The following is a 20,971-nucleotide window of genomic DNA, read 5'->3' on the forward strand; positions in this document are numbered from 1 at the left end:
CTGTGGTTAGGTTGCAGACACAGCTCTGATACTGTGTTGCTGTGGCTGTGGCATAGGCTGGCAGCTGCGGCTCTGATTCGATCTCTAGCCTGGGAATTTCCATATGCCACACATGCGGCCCTAAAAAGCAAAAAAAGCAAAAACGAAAAACCCAAGATAGTGCTTGATTCATAACTGAAACTAGGATTAAAATTTACATATATATAAAGGGCATTACTGGGACAAATGGGAAAAATTAAATGAACTATATATAGGAGTTCCTGTTGTGGCTCAGGGGAAATAAATCTGACTAGCATCCATGAGGACACAGATTCAATATCTGATCTTACTCAGTGAGTTAAGGTCCGGCATTTCCATGAGCTGTGGTGTAGGTCGCAGACGAGGCTTGGATCTGGTGTTGCTGTGGCTGTGGCATAGGCCAGAGGCTATAGCTCCGATTCAACCCCTAGCCCGGGAACCTCCATATGCCACAGACGCAGCTCTAAAAAGCAAAAAAACCCTGTATATTTAGAATAACAGTTATTTATTCATGTTAAATCTCCTGAATGGGAGTTCCCATTGTGATGCAGTAGAAACAAACCCGATTAGTATCCATGAGGATGTAGGTTCGCTCAATGAGTCAAGGGTCTGGCGTTGCTGTGAACTGTGGTGTAGGATCTCTCATTCCTGTGGCTGTGGTGTAGGCTGGCAGCTGCAGCTCCAATTTGACCTCTAGCCTGGGAACTTCCCTATGCTGCAGGTACGGCCCTAAAAAGCAAAAACAAAACAAAACCAAAAAAAAAACACTCCTGAATGTTAATTTTTTTTTCTTTTTTTAGGGCCATACCTGTGGCATATGGAGGTTCCCAGGCTAGGGGTGGAATGGGAGCTACTGCTGCAGGTCTGCACCACAGCCACAGCCACAGCAACACGGGATATGAGCCACGTCTACAACCTATGTAGTTCAATGTCTGCTAAACTACTTAAGAGTTACAACATCATGATGACTGCAACTGACTTTCAAATGGTTCAGGGAAAAAGCATATATCGAGAGAGATATAAAAGCAAGTATAACAAATATTAATGACTGGTGAATCTTAGAACAAGATATGAGAATGAGGATGAGGGAGCTGGAGTTCCTTGGTGGCTCAGCAGGTTAAAGATCCAGCATTTTCACTGCTGTGGTGTCAGTTCAATCCCTGGCCCAGGAACTTCAAAGAAGAATGAGGGAGTTCCCTGGTGGCCTAGCAGTTAAGGATTTGACATTGTCACTGCCGTGACTCCGGTCTGATCCCTGGCCCAGGAACTTCCACATGCTGCAGGTGTGGCCAAAAAAAAAGGTGTAAGAATGACTCTACGAAAAAAAACCCTGACTGCCGGTTAGGGGCAAGGAAGAGGGAGGAAAGAAGGGTTTTGAATGAACAAGACACAGTATGCTTCCACAGTTTTCCACCGGAAAAAGTAAACTGGGGGAAGAAACAGTTTTCAGAAGACACATGAATCTGGCTCCAGATAAGAAGTGGCAAGAAGAAATAAAATACTAGAATGAAATGTGAAAGAAATGTCTTTGGGCAGTTGGAAAAATAAGAATAAGACTTATGCCATACATCAGGACTAGTAATGACCAACTTAGGAACTACCTAAGTGGATAACAGTTAAAGTGTGAGAAAGAGATGACATCTAAGAAAGAGGCATTAGAGGGAGAAGAGTGAGGTGAGAGATGACTGATGTCATGAGTTACTGGCAGAAGCTGGGACGAGAATAAGGAAAAAACCAGGAGAGTTCTATGTGACAGATAAGGTAGAAAAAGGATTGAGGCAGGGCTCCATGGAATGCTCAGCAGCATCAAATGCCACAGAAACATTAAAGAAGGCAACTGAGATTAGGAAATCATCTGTGAATTTTGGGTTGAAATGAAAACCAGGCAACAGGCTCCAGAGAAGAAACAGACGAAGCGGAAAGGCAGGACTGGGCATAAACCACTCACTCACTGAGGAAGTTTATCTGAAATGAAACAATGGAAATGAAAATATAGTTAAAAGTATCGGTGCAAGTCTGGGAAGAGCTGTATTCTTTTTTTTTTTTTTTGTCTTTTTAGGGCCACACCTGAGGCATATGGATGGTCCCAGGATAGAGGGTGAATCGGAGCTGCAGCTGCCGGCCTACGCCAGAGCCACAGCCACACCAGATCTGAGCCACATCTGCAACCTATGCCACAGCTCACGGCAACACCAGATCCTTAACCCACTGATCAAGGCCAGGGATCGAACCCACATCCTCATGGTTACTAGTCAGTTACTAGTTAGTTACTGAGTTACTAGTTAGTTACTAGTCAGTTACTGAGCCATGATGGGAACTCTGAAGAGCTGTATTCTTTAAGAAATTGGGACAATCTGGGGAAATCTGTAGTTACAAAAGAAGGAACAAATAAAGGCACCTCGGTTGAAGAAGTGAGATTATGGTGTATGTCAGGGAGAGATGGGAAGAGGACTTAGCTCTAGAAACAGAATGGAACGAATCTTCCTTTAAGATAGGAAGAAAGGCTGAGAGAAAAAAAGACAGCAGTAGTGATAAAAAGAGGACACTGACAAAAACAATTTAGAAGCTGAGAAAGAAATCTCAAGATGAGTTCCCATTGTGGCTCAGTGGTTAACCAATCTGACTAGGAACCATGAGGTTGCGGGTTCAACCCCTGGCCTTGCTCAGTGGGTTAAGGATCCGGTGTTGCCATGAGCTGTGGTGTAGGTCGCAGAAATGGCTCGGATCCCCCATTGCTGTGGCTCTGGTGTAGGCTGGCAGCTACAGCTCCGATTAGACCCCTAGCCTGGGAACCTCCACATATTGCAGGAGCGGACCAAGAAAAGGCAAAAAGACAAAAAAAGAAAAAAAATCTCAAGATGAGACAAAACAATTGCCAGGGTAGCAGGAGCTCAGTCATTTCTGGTCCTCTCACAGGCCTGCTCCTCCAGCCACTTAGGGGAATGGGGCAGCCTTCCATGACAACTCAATGCAGAGAGTAAAGGTCTGATAGGAGTTCCTGACATAAAGTGGGGAGATTCTTCAGTTAAGAAGGACAGTGTTCAAGCTGATATGCCTATTGTCTTATGACAGGTCCTCTGCTTATCTCAGTAAAAAGGCCATTTTCTGTTATCAATAGAAGATATGCCTGAATTAGCAACTGCTCTCTATGAGGGCAAAGGTAAGCCAGAAATCCCACTGAAAGCCACCTGTTAGAAAACACCTTCAGGCATTCTACAGGTGAGTACAATGAGGTTCAGATTCATTGCATCACTTTTCAAAAACTTCAGGAGATATGGACAGTCATATGAGCAACTAAAAATAAAGTTTTACAATCTGTAAAGGAAATGTGCTGCAGCAGCAAAACGCTTTATAGAACTTACCTGAAGGTAAGACATGAGAAAGAACAATGTTTTTATGGCCTTTTATTTTCTTTAAAAGCCACGCCTTTGGCACATGCACACTGAAGTATATATGGAAAGATTGGACAATGGAGATCTGCTATATAGCACAGAGAACTCTACCTAATATTCTGTGATAATCTATGTGGGAAAAGAATCTGAAAGAAATGGATATGTGGTGAGTTCCTGCTGTGGCGCAGTGGCAACAAATCCAACTAGTATCCATGAGAACATGGGTTCAATCTCTGGCCTTGCTCAGTGGGTCGGGGATTCGGCATTGCTGTGAGCTGTGATGTAGGTTGCACATGTGGCTTGGATCCCTCACTGCTGTGGTTGTGGTGTAGGCAGGCTGCTGTAGCTCAGATTTTGCCCCTAGCCTGGGAACTTCCATATGTGGAGGGTATAGCCCTAAAAAGGCAAAAAAAAAAAAAGGAAACGGATATGTGTATGTATGACTGAATCACTTTGTTGTACAGCAGAAATACAACCTTATAAATCAACTACGCTTCAATAAAACTTAAAAAAAAAAAAAAAGCCATGTCTAATAAAATAGCTGGGACTGGAATTACTTCTCTGCTTTAGCAGGTATCCTCACAAATATCTACAAAAAAATATTTACAATGATAAGGCAAAAAATCTTGACTGGCTCAGGAGATGCAGAAAAAGCTTTTGATACATTTTAATACCCTTCCATGACTAAAAACTTTCAGCCAGTAGGAAGAGAAGAAACATCCTTAACTTGATAAGGAATATCAAATGCTATATATACAACAAATTCTGGCAGGATGAAGACTTCCCTTTGAAATCAGGAACTAAAAGAGATGCCCGCTATTACCATTTCTATTCAACATGACACTGGAATCCTAGTCAGCAGAGTAAAGCAAGAAAAAGACAAGGATTGAAGAGAAAAAGGCAAAATATTTACAGATAAAATATCAGAATTAGTAAGAGTTTAACACAATCTCTGGAGTCAACATGAACATGGAGAAATAAAGTGATTTCTATATTACATAGCAGCAATAAACAAAAAATGAATATTTAAAACATCATTACATAAAAAACATAAAACAAGTATCTAGGAATAAATTTAATAAAAGATATGTAAGACTTCTAATGGAAAAATTGTAAAAGTTCATTGAAAAACTTCAAAGACCTAAAGAAATGGATATACTGTAGCATGGATAAAACTTGATATTGTAAAAACGTAAATTCTCCTCAGATGTTTTACTGATTCAATGCAATTACAACCAAAATCCCCACAGGGGTGTGTATGCACATGCTCTTGTGTGTGCTTATACATACGTACGTGTATAACTTATAAACTGACCCTAAATTGTACACTAAAATGCAAAAGACCCAAGCTCAACTTCCCACAGGACCTGAAACTGCTTCCTGCAGGTTTATTGTCCCATGGTACCCAAGGTTTCAAGTGTTGGGCAGCTGGCACTCCCAGACAACGTCTATAGATTGCGGAGACCCAAATACAGACTCTTAGCATCCAGGCAGTTTGCGCATCTCCTCACTGGTAAGATTACTCCTGATAAAAAGAGAGGGCACTGGGAGGAGGGCAGGGGAATCCCTCCAACAGAGAGAGGCCCTGACACACCACTCAATGGGACAATGGAAGGATGGGTGACCCGTGCCTCCTCTTCTCTCACATGGGAACTCCCTTTCCCTAATAAAACCCATCCCTTAATCCATGATCTGAGATGTGGATTCATCATTGACCTGCTAAGCAACAGGACACATCCACAAAGGAAACCACTTTAAACCAGGTGGGAATCCCCAGGGAACACCTTGTATCTCACAATTAGGCGGAAAAAAAAAACTTTGAAAAATAATAACAATAAAGGCCTAAGGGAAGGCATTCCACCATTCCCTCCATAGTCTCAAGTCTCTTTAATCTTAACCTTTTCCCCCTACTAGTACAGAAGGAAACTAGATTTGAGCTATGGCTCTCCTTAACAGAAATTATAAGACAGCAACACCGTTAAGAACCGACAAGTATAAAACAACTTTAACTGCTGGCAAAGAGGAGGGCAAGACCCTTTCATATGAAAAGGGAGTGTGACCACCTCAAAAGCCTCAGTGTGCTCTGGAAGCCTTGTGAGGCTAACAGGGAAGCCCCAAGTCAAGCATCTTAAAAAGGGATGGGGTTCTGTGATTCTCCTGCACCTGCTGCTCAGGGAGCCACACAGCCAAGCCAGATGTTGGGAGAGAAAACTTGACTCCATTCCAACATCCAATGCACTCACTGCATTAGTCCAGAAAGTGCCATACGAGAAGCCCTTGGGAGACTTAAGTGAGACTGAAGATCCTGTTGGAAAATGAAAGCAAGTCTTCGAGACAGCAATGATGTATCTCAAAATACGTATTTCGTCATGATGAAAACAGATAACAAAGGATCATAGCTTAGCAATGAGTAGCTGTCTTGTAAAAATCATTAACTCCCTCCAAGGGCCATGGATCACAGTGACAATAATCAGCAGAAGAAAAATCAGGACCAAGAAAACCCAAGATGCACCAACCTCCACCAATGTGCCAGCTGGATAAAATAAATGTGGCCGTTCCTACCCCCTTGCTGGCTATCTCCCACATTTAATTTGGCACATGAGGACATAAACATGTCACCAGCTAGCAACACAAAACTGTGGTACTTTTGGACAACTTCAATTCCGCCTGATATCCTGGTTCCCTACAAAGTAAAATAAATGACCTCAAACTATGTTACTGATGTCTTAGCCACTACATTACTCTTTAGGAAAAGAGGGTAAATTTTACTAGCTAAGTCAAAAACCCCTGTGTTGTATTTACTCCAAAGCTTTCCTGTCAATGAATGGACTACAACTAGGAAACATTTCATGACCAATATAAAATTATTTATCTCATTGTTGGACTGGTAGCCAGTCTAGTGACATCATTCACCTAAACCAAGAAGTCTGACTGTGAAAAGACAAACCTATTATAACATAGGCCCAGGAATAATCTTGTGTGTGTTAAAACTAGTGACAAATCTCAGCAAAATACTCCCCCAACTATTAAACTTAAGAATTAAATAGGGGAGTTCCCGTCATGGCGCAGTGGTTAACGAATCCAACTAGGAACCATGAGGTTGCGGGTTCGATCCCTGGCCTTGTTCAGTGGGTTAACGATCCCACGTTGCCGTGAGCTGTGGTGTAGGTCCGCAGACGCGGCTCGGATCCCTCGTTGCTGTGGCTCTGGTGTAGGCTGGTGGCTATAGCTCCGATTTGACCCCTAGCCTGGGAACCTCCATATGCCGCAGGAATGGCCCAAGATATGGCAAAAAGACAAGAAAAAAAAAAAAAAAAAGAATTAAATAAAATAAAGTCTAGGACTATCCCCAGAGTAAAAAATCAAGAGAAGGAACAGGAAAGGGGAGTTCCTGCTGTGGCTCAGTGGAAATGAATCCGACTGGGAACCATGAGGTTGCAGGTTTGATCCCTGGCCTCGGTGTAGGTCGCAGACGCAGCTTGGATCTTATGTTGCTGTGGCTGTGGTGTAGGCTGTCAGCTGTGGCTCTGATTGGTCCCCTGGCCTGGGAACCTCCATCTGCCATGGGTGTGGCCATAAAAGGCAAAAAAAAAAAAAAAAAAAAAAAAAAAAAAAGAACAGGAAGGGGTACAGACAGCTAGAGATGTCTTAGGTTCTTAGTTTCCTAGTAAACCTGGTTTAGGAGAGACGGTACCTTATCCATATGGAAGATCAAATCCAATTCACAAACATTTTCGAAACATTTATCCAGAGTCTCCACAAAAACCTAGGAAATAAGGAGAAACAGATACATAATTCACATCTTCATAAATGTCGCATATGAAAGTAAAGGGGGCAGTGAAGATACTCTTTAAGGAGTTCCCATTGTGGCTCAGTGGTAATGAACCTGACTCACTCATTACCATAAGGATATGGGTTCGATCCCTGGCCTTACTCTGGTTAAGGATCTGGCATTGTCATAAGCTGTGGTGTAGATCGCAGATGTGGCTGGGATCCTGCATTGCTGTGGCTGTGGTAGGTGACTGCAGCTCTGATTCAACACCTAGCCTGGGAACTTCCATATGCTGCAAGTGTGGCCCTTTAAAAAAAAAAAAAAAAAAGAGAGAGAGAAACTGTCTACATTATAAGTCTCAAAAAAACCCTAACAGCCCCACTCCAAACCTACCAGCACTAGCTAGCTGATCACCCTACTTATCCCAATTTGAAGGGGACAGCTTGTTTTCAGTAAAGTTAACACAACAAGCAGTCACATTTGGCTTTCGTTCCCCCTTTGTAAGATGCTAACTTAAAAAAAAAATAACAAATTAAAATAACAACTACTTAGGAGTTCCTATTGTGGCTTAGCAGGTTAAGGACCCAACATTGTCTCTGTGAGGATACAGATTTGATCTCTGGTCTTACTCAGTGGGTTAAGGATCTGGCACGGTCACAAGCTGTAGCGTAGGCCACAGATGCGACTTGGATCTGGTATGGCACAGGCCCCCGCTGCAGCTCCAATTTGACCCCTGGCCTGGGGAGTTCCATATGCTGCAGGTGCCGCTGTAAAACAAAATAAAACTTAAAATACTGTCCTTTCCCCAAGCCTCCACGTATATAAGTACCAAAAATTTTTCATTTTTATGGTGTTAACATAACTCTGTCTTACTAATTTCATTAACTTCAAAATACTTTTCAGAGTTCCCTGGTGGCTCAGCAGGTTAAGGACCTGGCGTTGCTGCTGTGGCTCAGGTCACTTCTGTGGCTTCAGTTCAGTCACTGGCCCAGGAAGTTCCACAGGCTGTAGGTGCATGGCCAAAAAAACCCCCACAAAACAAAACATTATTCCATGAATAACGTTAGTTAACATGCCTACAACTTTTTTTTTTTTTTGCTTTTTAGGGCCACACTTGCAGCATGTAGAGGTTTGTAGGCTAGGGGTCTAATCAGAGCTGCAGCTGCCGGCCTATGCCACAACCACAGCAAGGCCAGATCCAAGCCGCGTCTGCAACCTACACCACAGCTCACGGCAATGCTGGATCCTTAACTCACCGACCAAGGCCAGGGATTGCATCTGCAACCTCATGGTTCCTAGTCAGATTCATTTTCACTGCGCCACAATGGGAACTCCTAATTTAACTTTTAAATATAACATTTAAACAGAAAAGTGTACGAGTGATAAGGGTGTGGCTTCATGAATTTTCAGAATGAACATGTCACGTCAACTATCATCCAGATGGAACACTGCTAGCTCCCTAGACAGCCCCTTCATGCCCTGTTAGGTATTATCCTTTCTCCAAAGGTAACCACCATCCTGACTCCTACTATCAGTTTAGTTTTGTCTGTCCTTGAACTTACACAGGAGTCATAAAACATGTACTCCTTTTATTTGGCTTCTTTCACTCAACAATGTGAATTCTTCCATGCTGTTGCATGTCATGAAAGGCTTGTTCATATTCACTGCTATATGGTTATTTCACTTTTAAACTTATTTATCTACTCTACTCCAGACAGGACATTTGAGTTTTTTTCAGTTTTTTTGACTGGGTATAAACATATAAATGGAAATTATATCTCCAACCACCTTGGAAAATTATGTGACATTACTTACTAATATCCCATGACCCAGCAATTCTATTCCTAAGTATATACTCAACAGAAATGCACACAAATGTATGCAAAAAACCACACACAGTAACTTCATTATAGCACTATTCATAACTCTTACATTTTTAAAAGTGACTCAGCATCCACTGTAAGGATAACATACATAAACCTGGGTTTATTTTCAATCACTGTGCTGGATACTTGGTGAGTCCTGCAATCTAACAACTCAAAGTCCTTCCATACTCCTAGTGTATATATATATATATATATATTTTTTTTTTTTTTGAGCTGTTTATATTGGGATATTGAACCTGCCATTTTCCTATCTTTTCCTCCCATTTTCCTTTCAGGTTTTTAATTTCCAAGAGATCATTTTGCTCTATGTTTCTTGTTTGTTTAGCAGCCCAGTTTGGGGTTTTTGTAGTTGTTGCTGTTTTTGTCTGGAACTGGGGGAAGGACTTAGGGACCTAACCAGTTTTCAGAGAGCTTTCCCTGTCTACTCTATACCCACACCCCAGAGAGACTCTGTGCTTTGAGGATTCTGTAGTGTGGTGTCAGCTTTCTACACTGCTGGCCTGGGATGTGGCTTCCTTGGACTAGCCAAGTCAAGAGAGGAATTCATATTCCCTTCTGCTTTCAAAAAATTCCTTGCTATTGTCTTCTCTCCTGTTCTCTGAGCCCTTGAGTGTATACATGTTCTTTTAAAATTCATGTTCTCTAGGTTTTGTGTGTGTGTGTGTGTGTGTGTGTGTGTGTGTGTGTGTGTGTGTGTGTGTTCTCTAGTTTTAAAGGAAGAAAATCAACTACCCTACTGCCAGGACTCTGGACTAAGAAGCCTGGAGTATGTAAGGAGAGGCAGACCATACTTCTCAGCAGCACAGTGCCAAGGGGCTGTTTCCATTAAAGAGGGTTAATGAAATTAAGATTGGTGTATTAGGGAGTTCCTGTTGTGGCGCAGTGGTTAACGAATCCGACTAGGAACCATGAGGTTGCGGGTTCGGTCCCTGCCCTTGCTCAGTGGGTTAACGATCCGGCGTTGCCGTGAGCTGTGGTGTAGGTTGCAGACGCGGCTCGGATCCCGAGTTGCTGTGGCTCTGGTGTAGGCCGGTGGCTACAGCTCCGATTCGACCCCTAGCCTGGGAACCTCCACATGCCTCGAGAGCGGCCCAAGAAATAGCAACAACAACAACAACAAAGACAAAAAAAAAAGACCAAAAAAAAAGATTGGTGTATTAGTCTTCTTGGGCTGCCATAACAAAATAAGGAGGTACTGTCGTGGCTCAGCAGAAACAAATCTCACTAGTATCCATGAGGATGCAGGTTTGATTCCTGGCCTTGCTCATAGGGTAAGGATCTGGCATTGCCATGAGCTGAGGTGTAGGTCACAGACGCAGCTTGGATCTGGTGTTGCTGTGGCTGTGGTGTAGGCCAGCGGCAGTGTTGGAAGTTAAAAGTCCTAGATCAAGGTCTTGCAGGATCAGTTTCTACTCCTGGCTTGCAGACTCGCTATGTCCATGAAAGGCCTTTCCTTGATTTGTGCACAGAAAGAAAGAGGCCTCTGGAGTCTCTTCCTCTTCTTATAAGAACGTAAGTTGTATGGGATCAGAGCCTTACCCTTAGACCTTGCTTAACTTACTTCCTTAAAGACCCCATCTCTAAATACAGCCACATTGGGGATTAAGACTTCAACATGTGAATTTTGGGGGGCACAATTGGGTTCTCAATAAGCAAGTGATACAGAATGAGACAGAACAGCTCCAGAAAAGACAGCCCCAGATAGAGATAAAAAAAGAGCAGTCACAGGAGCTCCTGTTGTGGCTGAGCAGAAATGAACCCAACTATCCATGAGGACACGGGTTCCATTCCTGACCTGGCTCAGTGGGTTAAGGATATGGCGTTGCTGTGGCTGTGGCATAGGCCAGCAGTTGCAGCTCCAATTCGACCCCTAGCCTGGGAACTTCCATGTGCCACACCTGTGGCCCTCCCCCCCCTCCCCGCCAAAAAAAGGCAGTCAGGTGTATCTGTTTCTCCTAAAGTTTTCTCAAAACATCATTATTCAAGATCACGATCAAGGTAAAGAGAACAAAAGTCAGATAATGTAGGAAAGAACAGAAGCAAAGAATATGCTAATGCATGAAGAGATTGAACTGAATGTGCTAGAGACTCAGACAGCAAAAGAGTATGACATGAATCTAAAAATAGTCTAAAAAACAAATTTGAGGAACATAATGACAAAGAACACTCATTCTTCTCACAGATAGGGAAACTAAATTTATCTGAAAACGGGGAGGACAGACACAACTGCAAAGAAAGAAAGTCATCAAGTGGCGGAAGTTACTCAAGATCGAAGCCTCATAAAAGGCATCATCTGAGAAAAAAGGAGTGGGAAACAACTTGATCCTAGGAGGCTGGAAAGGATGGACAAATTACAAGAAAAGGAAATGGTGAAAAACAAAAGTAAGAAATAGCTGCAGCTACTGGAGCTTTTCTATGTTGCTGTCCTGCTGTCATCGAGAACACAAGTAACTCCTTGAGTGGCTATGATGGCTCAAACGGCAGCCCTGCAAGCTAAAGCTTTGGCAGAGACCAGAAGAGCCACATTTAGCTATTATAACCCAGGAGCTGTGAATCTAATGAAATTTGCTGAACAAGAAATAAAAACGAAAACACTGGATACAGCTCGGTTGATGGAGAAAGTCATATGACTATGAAGTAACAGGAAATAGTCTTTGGAAACCTGGATGCTAAGTATCAAAAGATCACATGCCCACATGAAGAGGAGTGGGACTGGGTTAGACATCTTCCAATTGAGGAATGGATACAGTTTGAAGGTGACTACACATTTAAAGTTTGGGACTTACAGAGTTCTCCAGATGTCAGCTCCTTGTGCACCAAACACCTAGCATTCTAACTTTTCATGGATGTCACAATGATTTTTATGTACTAGAAAATATGATTCTCACCACACACAAAAAAAGAAATAGTAATTATGTGACAGGGTAAGAGGTGTTGGCCAACACTATTGCGGTAGTCATTCTGCAATGCATAGGTTTATCAAATCAACATTCTGTGTATCTCAAATTTACACAATGTTATGTATTACATATCAATTATATCTCAATAAAGCTGGAGGGAAATATCATTTTTTGTAAATATTAAATCAGTGATACTGATGTTAGTGTTGTAATCAGATTAAATGTATTTCTATTAAACTTGATGGATTTTTTTTCTTTTTTTCTTTTTAGGGCTGCACCTGCAGCATATGGAAGTTCCTAGCCTAGGAGTCAAGTTGGAGCTGCAGCTGCTGGCCTACACCACAAGCCACAGAATCCTTAACCCACTGAACGAGGCCAGGGATCAAACACGTCCTTATAGATTCTAGTTGGGTTTGTTACCACTGAGCCACAAAGGGAATTCCCTTTTTTTTAATTTTAAATGGCAGCACCTATAACATATGGAAGTTCGTGGGCCAGGGACTGAATCTGAGCCACAGATGCAAACTACACAGCAAGTGCAGCAATGCCAGATCCTTTAACCCACTTCACTGAGCCAGGGATCAATCCTACGTCTCCTCAGCGACCCAAGCCACTGCAATTGGATTTTTCACCTACTGTGTCACAGTGAGAACTCCCAACAATATTTTCTAGCTCATGAATTCTATACTTTTCAAATCTACAAAAGCCAGAGGTGGGATAAAATCTCATAGATGCATTTTTTTGTGTCCAGCCTTGTGTACTTTTGTTCTTAACCTCTTACTGTTATTTTCGTCGTTTGAAACATGAATGTTATGTAGATATTCTATTCTTTAGACAGTTGGGCCATTTGCTACATAAATAAGCTGGGTAATGATGACAATAAATATGGTTTTCTCAAAAGAAAAAACAAGCAACAGCAATACTGGAGGACATATTTAAACTTTTTTTGGCCATGTCCACAGCAGGTGGAAGTTCCTAGGCCAGGGATCAAACCCAAGCCACTGCAGTGACAATGCCAGATCCTCAACCTGCTCAGCTGCAAGAGAACTCCCCTTTTTAAAAAACTTTTTTACTTTTAAGAACATTTTTATACCTTCAAACTATAAGAAAAAAGGCAGACCTAACTACATAAAGTTAAAAGACAAGGAGAAAATATTTACAATAAATATAAAAGAGGAGTTCCTGTCGTGGCACAGCGGTTAACGAATCCGACTAGGAACCATGAGGTTGCGGGTTCGGTCCCTGCCCTTGCTCAGTGGGTTAAGGATCCGGCATTGCCGTGAGCTGTGGTGTAGGTCACAGACTCGGCTCAGATCCTGCGTTGCTGTGGCTCTGGTGTAGGCCGGTAGCTACAGCTCCAATTTGACCCCTAGCCTGGGAACCTCCATATGCCGCGGAGCAGCCCAAGAAATGGCAAAAAGACAAAAGAAAAGAAAAGAAAAGAAAAGAAAAGAAAAGGATTGGTATCCATAAAAATTAGGAAAAAACCCAACACTTACAAATGAATAAAACAAATAAGCCATAGAAAGGTAGATACATACAATGGTCAGACATTTTCAAATACAAATGACTGGTAAACACTAAAAGATATGCAGCCCAGTATTCAAGGAAGCTAGGGGAAACAACGAATACCTACTTTTGCACCCATCAGACTGGCAAACATTAGAAAGTATTCTTAATATTTAAAATTGGTAAGGTTATGAGGAAATACAACTTTGGGGAGAGGCGATCTGGCAATATCTATCAATGTAAAAAGCACACATCTGGAGTTCCCGTCGTAGCTCAGTGGTTGATGAATCTGACTAGGAACCATGAGGGTGCAGGTTCGGTCCCTGGCCTTGCTCAGTGGGTTAAGGATCCGGCATTGCCGTGAGCTGTGCTGTAGGTTGCAGACTCGGCTCGGATCCCAAGTTGCTGTGGCTCTGGTATAGGCCAATGGCTGCAGCTCCGACTGGACCCCTAGCCTGGGAACCTCCAAGTGCTGAGGAAGCGGCCTTAGAAAAGGCAAAAAGACAAAAAACAAAAAAAGCACACATCTTTAATTAAAGCAGCAATTCCAATTTTAGGAATCTATCCCCCTAAAACTAACACATGCACATATGGATGCATGTGTAAGGATGTCACTGCATCATAATTTGCAATAGTGAGAAATGGGAGAAATCTAAATGCTCACAAGTAGGGTACTGAATAACAGATTAAGATACATTCATATTATGGAAAATCATGCACTACTAAAAAGATTATATGAAGTGGAAAAAGTTCCAAGACTTATTAAGTGATAAAAAAAAAGAGAGCAAGTTGCAAAACTATGTATATAGTGATTAATTTTTATTTAAATTAAATAAGTAGGAGTTCCCACTGTGGTGCAGTGCATTGTCTCTGTGGAGCACCAGTTTGATCTCTGGGCAGACATAGTGGGTTAAGCATCTCACAATGGCCCTGCTGCAGCATAGATCACAAGTGCAGCTCAGATCTGATCTCTAGCTCAGAAACTTCCATATGCTGCAGATGCAGCCAGAAACAGAACAGAAAGAAACAAATAAAAAATATGTATATGACACATATGTGGGTCTGTGTGTGTACATGCACTAAAAGACTTAATAGTGGCTACCTCGAGAAAGGGGAATGGTATATGACAGAAGGGAATAAATGCTAAGGAGGAAGATGTCTTCATTCTACTTAATAACCTTACCGTTCAAGTCCTTTATAAAAACAAAAAATTCAGGTTCTACTTAATATAATTTAAAAAACCCAAAACAAAATAATGTACTTGAAATTCCAGAAATAAGCTTAAATTTATCAGAAATTTAAGTTAAACTGGAAGTAGCAGAACAATGGGAGACTGAATAATTTGAAGAAACTGAATAATGATAATGGAGAAAAAGTAACTCAGCTCCCTATCTCAGAATATATTGAAATAAATCTTGCATTAAAAAAATGTAATAATCTTTGTGCTAAAAAGCTTAACAAAATATGGAGTTCCCGTTGTGGCTCAGCAGTAACAAACCTAACTAGTATCCATGAGAATAAGAGTTCGATCCTTGGCCTTGCTCAGTGGGTTAAGGATCCGGCATTGCCATGAGCTATGGTGTAGCCCACAGATGCAGCTCAGATCCTGCATTGCTGTGGCTGTGGTATAGGCCAGCAGCTGCAGCTCCAATGTGACCCCTAGCCTGGGAACTTCCCTATGACGTGGATGTAGCCCTAAAAAGATTAAAAAAAAAAAAAAAAAAAAAAAAGCTTGGAGTTCCCGTTGTGGCACAGGGGAAATGAATCCGACTAGGAACCATGAGGTGGTAGGTTTGATACCTGGCCTTGCTCAGTGGGTTACGGATCTGGTGTTGCCATGAGCTATGGTGTAGATCGCAGACACTGCTTGGTTCCCACATTGCTGTGGTTATGGTGTAGGCACAGCTGTAGCTCCGACTGGACCCCTAGCATGGGAACCTCCCTATGCCATGAGTATGCCCCTAAAAAGCAAAAAAAAAAAAAAAAAAAAAATATATATATATATATATATACACACACACACACATATACACATATATACATATACATACATACATATATATATATAAAATATACATTTTTAATTGACAACAAATGGTTTGAAATTTCATCCCAAGTGTGATAGGAAGATGACTGGTGAAGAAGCAGAGAAGTAAAGTGAATAGTTGCAACTATACTGAAGCACAAATAATGAATGAACAGAGTAAACTAAGAACTAAAGGGAAGGTTGTATAATGGTTAAGAAACACTTGTGTACATGATGATTGATAAATATCCTAAAACTCCAGAATAAACCACGAGAAATTAGGGCATTGTTTTTACAGAAAAACAAAGCTTTAGTGAAAGAGTCAAAAGAAAGAAATGAATATATGGAATGGAAGGAAATGCTACTGTATTTATTTTTTGTCTTTCTGCCATTTCTTGGGCCGCTCCTGCAGTATATGGAGGTTCCCAGGCTAGGGGTCAAATTGGAGCTGTAGCCACCGGCCTACGCCAGAGCTACAGCAACTTGGGATCTGAGCAGCATCTGTGACCTACACCACAGCTCATGGCAACAACATATCCTTAACCCACTGAGCAAGGCCAGGATTCGAACCCGAAACCTCATGGTTCCTAGTCAGATTCATTCACCAATGAGCCACAACGAACTCCAGGAAATGCTACTTTAAATTCACTTCTCCCCCCCCCCCCGCCCCTTTATGGCCACCCGGCGGCATATGGAGTTCCTGGGCCGAGGATCCAATCCAAGACTGAGCTGCAGTCTATGCCACAGCTATCCCTAACCTACTGTGCCAGGCTGGGGATTGAACATGCATCCCTGCTGCTGCAGAGACACCCTTGATCCCACTGCACCACAGCAGGAACTCCTATATTCACTGTTAATTATAATCCAATAGGAACTTTGGGGACCTTTACAACTCATTCAAGAATGTGTATGAATGAATAAATGGTTATAAATATCAGAGAATATTTTGTAAAAGAACTGTACCCAAGGTAAATAACTGGCATTCCTACGGATATGACCCTATATAACAACCACAAATAAAACAGCATGAAACTAACACAGAAAGAGACTCAAACTCAGAGGAACAAAGTGAAAAGTAAACACTAAATCTACTATGGATTAAATATTTACTCAGTTTACTTAGTGAGTATTTACTAAGCACCAGGCACATACCAGTCTACTCTAAGGAAACCTAGGTCAACAAGTCACATTCTCGCCTGGGTTATGTTCTGAGTATGGTGAGAACAGGGCAGATAAATAAGATCTTTCTATTGTCACAAGTGCTCTGAAGAAGTAAAGGCAATGATGCAATGGGGGTTACTTTAAACAGGGAGTCAGGAAAGTCTCTCTGAGGATAACATTTGAGCTGAGTCATGAATGATGAAGTCAGTCTTTTAAAGAGCTGAAGGGTGAAAGAACCTGGGCAAAAGCATTCCAGCAGACAGAACAGGTACAAAAATGTACTTGTGTATGAGGAACAGAAAAAGGCTGGAATGGCTAGCTAGAGCAGCGGGAAGGTGAGAATGTATATGGTGAGGTTAGACGGAGACAAAGGAGCCATACCACGTCGGACCTTGCAAGCTGTGATTGGGCTTTTGGATTTTACTCTAAACTTAAACACTAAAGTTTCTTCAACAATGGATTATTTATACTTAATGTAACTGTTTAGAGAAAAGTTGGTTCAAAAATAAACTAAAAAAGGAGTTCTCATCATACTGCAGCAGAAAGGAATCCGACTACGAACCATAAGGTTGTGGATTCGATCCCTGGCCTCACTCAGTGAGTTAAGGATCTGGTGTTGCTGTGAGCTGTGGTGTAGGCCGGCAGCTGTAGCTCTGATTTAACCCCTAGCCTGGGAACCTCCATATACTGCTGGTGTGGCCCTAAAAAGCAAATAAAATAAAATAATATATTTACTTTTTCATTGATTACAAGCAAACCATTAACCAAGAAAAAAAACACTGTCAGTTTTAACTGTAAGATGTCATCTACTGTAATACACATCCTGTTAGTTATTCAAGTGTGAAAAATATGTCATCTTAGAGTTGATGAAATATAATAATATAAACCAGGACCTAGACTTAACTGGCCAAGTGGTTCAATTATATCACAAAAGGTTTACATGAAAAAGAACATTATAAATCCACACATGGAAAAAGTAGATAATTAATAAAAACAAAAATTCTGACATTTGTGAGGTACTACTCCGCCTCTGAATAGAAATTAAAAATGACATATTTCTTGAGGTTAGTAGATGCAAACTATTGCATTTGGACTGGGTAAGCCGTAAAGAGACCCTGCTGTATAGCACAGGGAATTATATCTAGTCACTTGTGATGGAACTTGGTGGAGGATAATGTGAGAAAAAGAATACATATATATTAATGACAGGGTCACTTTGCTATATAGCAGAAATTGCCAGAACATTGTAAATCAACTATAATAGAGAAAATAAAAATCTTTTAAAAAAGACATATTCCAATGCTGGAGCTAAGACAAATAAACTGATACAGTTCTAAAAGAATTATAAAGTTAATCTTTCTAAATATCTATCTAGAAACATGCATTACAATTAGGAATATGAATCCCTTTGACCCAGGAATTTCATTAGGGTGAAAGAGGCACAGCAGTTTACATAAAAACTTATAGTAGTTCTATTCACATTAATAAAAAATGGAAACTAATTAAAAAAGAAAAATGGAAACACTCAAACTGTCTAGTATCTGTTCTACTGCTCTGCTGACTCCATCAGCTGAGAACCCTCATTTTACCGCCACTGGAATATTGTTTTGAATTATTCTTGAAATACAGGGGTAGCATGACAAGCTGAGAAGCAGAAAATATATAGTGGGTCCACTCTCCTGTCCATGTTCCTGCGAGACAGCCAGGGCCCAATGCCTCAACTACAGAGGGCTCTAAGTTTCCCAGATTCACTCACACGACTGCTCTCAGACTTTCCCAGAAGGGCTTCTGATAAACTTGGGGATACTGAAGCCAGATCATGACACTCTGCTCAGATTATCTTCTCGTGGAAGCTTTCATCTAAAAGCGGTAAATTATACTTTCCTAACGTATCTATTTACTCTGTTTTTTTCAAACTAGTAAAATACCATTTAGGGAATAGACACTACATGTTAAAACTATAATGAGAAGCAAAGAAAGAATCAACTTAAGTCTGAGGAGGGATGCAGCGAATGAGGGGGATGTAACTGAGGAGGGGCACATAGGAGCTTTAAGGTACTAGCAATGTACCTGCCTTTCTCCCTTCCTTTCTTTTTTGTACTTTACTGTCCACTTTGTTTCCCTCCAATTTCTTCCTACTTTTTCTTCAGTTTTTTTTTTAATTTTGATTTTGCATTGGAGTATAGTTGATTTACAATGTTGTGTTGCTTTCAGATATGCAGCAAAGTGATTCAGTTACACATATACATGTATCCATTCTTTTTCAGATTCTTTTCCCATATGGTTTATTACAGGATACTGAGTAGAGTTCCCTGTGCTCTACAGTAGGTCCTTGCAATGTACTGTTTCTTAATCTGAGAGAGTTTCACTTTATTGGAATTCCTCAAACTGTATAGGTATGTTTTCTATATAGTTTGCATATACATGTTTCATAATAAAAATAATTTTAAAAAAACTATAAAATATTACTGGGGTTCTGATTGGGTTTTCAGTAATTTATAATCTGGAAGTACACCTGACCCTTGAACATAGGTTTGAACTGTGTGAGTCCACTTAACAGTCAGATCTTTTTCAATAGTAAACACTACAGTATTACACAATCCCCAGTTGGTTGAATCTAAAGATACAGAACATGGATACGGAGGAATTGTGTATAGAGAAGAACTAGGTATGGGGGAGGTCCACTATAAATTATATGTGGATTTTTGACTACACGGAGGGTCAGCGCCCCTAATCCCTATGTTGTTCAAAGGGTCAACTATACTGACATTTTCATGGGTTTTTGCAACAGACAATGAGTATGTTTTATTCATTTTGTGTTTATCTTTTAAAGTTTTCTTCATACAGTTCTTGCCTTCTTTTTTTTTTTTTTTTTTTTTTTTTGGCCTTTTCTAAGGCTGCTCCCGCGGCACATGGAGGTTCCTAGGCTAGGGGTCCAATCGGAGCTGTAGCTGCCAGCCTACGCCAGAGCCACAGTAACTCGGGATCCGAGCCAAGTCTGCAGCCTACACCACAGCTAACGGCAACGCCGGATCCTTAACCCACTGAGCAAGGCCAGGGATCGAACTGCAACCTCATGGTTCCTAGTCAGATTCATTAACCACTGAGCCACGACGGGAACTACAGTTCTTGCATTTTTAACATTTATTCCTGGGTATATTACGGAACTTTTTGCTATTATGAGTGGGCCCTTTTAAATATTATATTTATAATATTTTTGCTAAGGGAAAGCTATTAATTTTTAGATTAAACTTGTAGCTAGTTCCCCTAATGAACTCTATTGTTAATTCTAATTGTTTTTCAGTTGACTGTTTTGGATTTTCTAGGTAAATAATAATTTCACCTGCAACCATTATATGTCCTGAAACCTAGTAAAGCCAATCCCTCACTACTGTCCTTTTCCTTTAAAACAGACTTCTGCATTTCTTGACCATTTATTTTTCCTGATAAACTTTCCCTTTACCAAGTCCTCTAAGATCTCTTGATGGACTTAGACTTAATTTCCCATTTAATCTATTGATTACTTCTGTAATCTTTGTTCAACTCTTGCCGGTAAGAGGAGGCTTGCAGTTCCCTTTATTTCAAGTGTTCCTTATGTTTTTCTTCTAAGATCTTACAAGTTTATTGGAATGAATGTCAAGTACTCCATACCATATTAATTTCCAAACATTAAATACCCTTTGTCACTAATGTAAGTGAAATTTCTTCATGAAATTTCCAGCTGTTTTCACAAGAAACAGGAAATTCAATTTTAGTGAATTTATCTCATATTCTCATACTATTTTGTTCATGTCATTCACTACTTGTTACAATCCTCCTCCCAACTTTTTTTTTTAAGGTTTTCTAGGTACATAGGCTATCTTACAGTGATAACTTATTGCTCTCGTCCTTTACTATATGACTTCATTTCTTTTTTTTAATCACTCATTACAAATGTTTGATCAAATGAGAGTAAACAGTAAGAGACACCCTTGCATTTATTTTGTTATCTTTTGGTCTTTTCTAGGCCGGCACTGGCGGCATACAGAGGTTCCCAGGCTAGGGATCAAATCGGAGCTGCAGCTGCTGGCCTACACCACAGCCACAGCCACCCAGGACCTGAGCCGGGTCTGAGACCCACACCACAGCTCACGGCAACGCTGGATCCTTAATGCGCTGAGTGAGGCCAGGGATCAAACCCGTAACCTCATGGTTCCCAGTCGGATTTTTTAACCACTGAGTCATGACGGGAACTCCCTATTTATTTTATTTTTTGCCTTTTTGTCTTTTTAGAGCTGTACCCGTGGCTAGGGAGGTTCCCAGGCTAG

At 41.0% G+C, this 20,971-nt stretch overlaps 1 protein-coding gene across 1 annotated transcript in view; it reads right to left on the reverse strand.

Moving 5' to 3' along the window:
• Positions 1-20,971, reverse strand: part of AP3S2 (adaptor related protein complex 3 subunit sigma 2) — a 70,516-nt gene that overhangs the window by 39,610 nt on the left and 9,935 nt on the right. The window contains exon 4 of the mRNA NM_001244548.1: positions 7,105-7,176. Coding sequence (NP_001231477.1) covers positions 7,105-7,176 — 72 coding nt within the window. The remainder of the gene's footprint in view (positions 1-7,104; positions 7,177-20,971) is intronic.

The sequence above is a fragment of the Sus scrofa genome, chromosome 7 (assembly GCF_054392235.1).
Source record: "Sus scrofa isolate SSC_HxYL_T2T_F1_AM1 chromosome 7, Sscrofa_HxYL_maternal_Yorkshire_Landrace_v2.0, whole genome shotgun sequence".
Taxonomy (NCBI): domain Eukaryota; kingdom Metazoa; phylum Chordata; class Mammalia; order Artiodactyla; family Suidae; genus Sus; species Sus scrofa.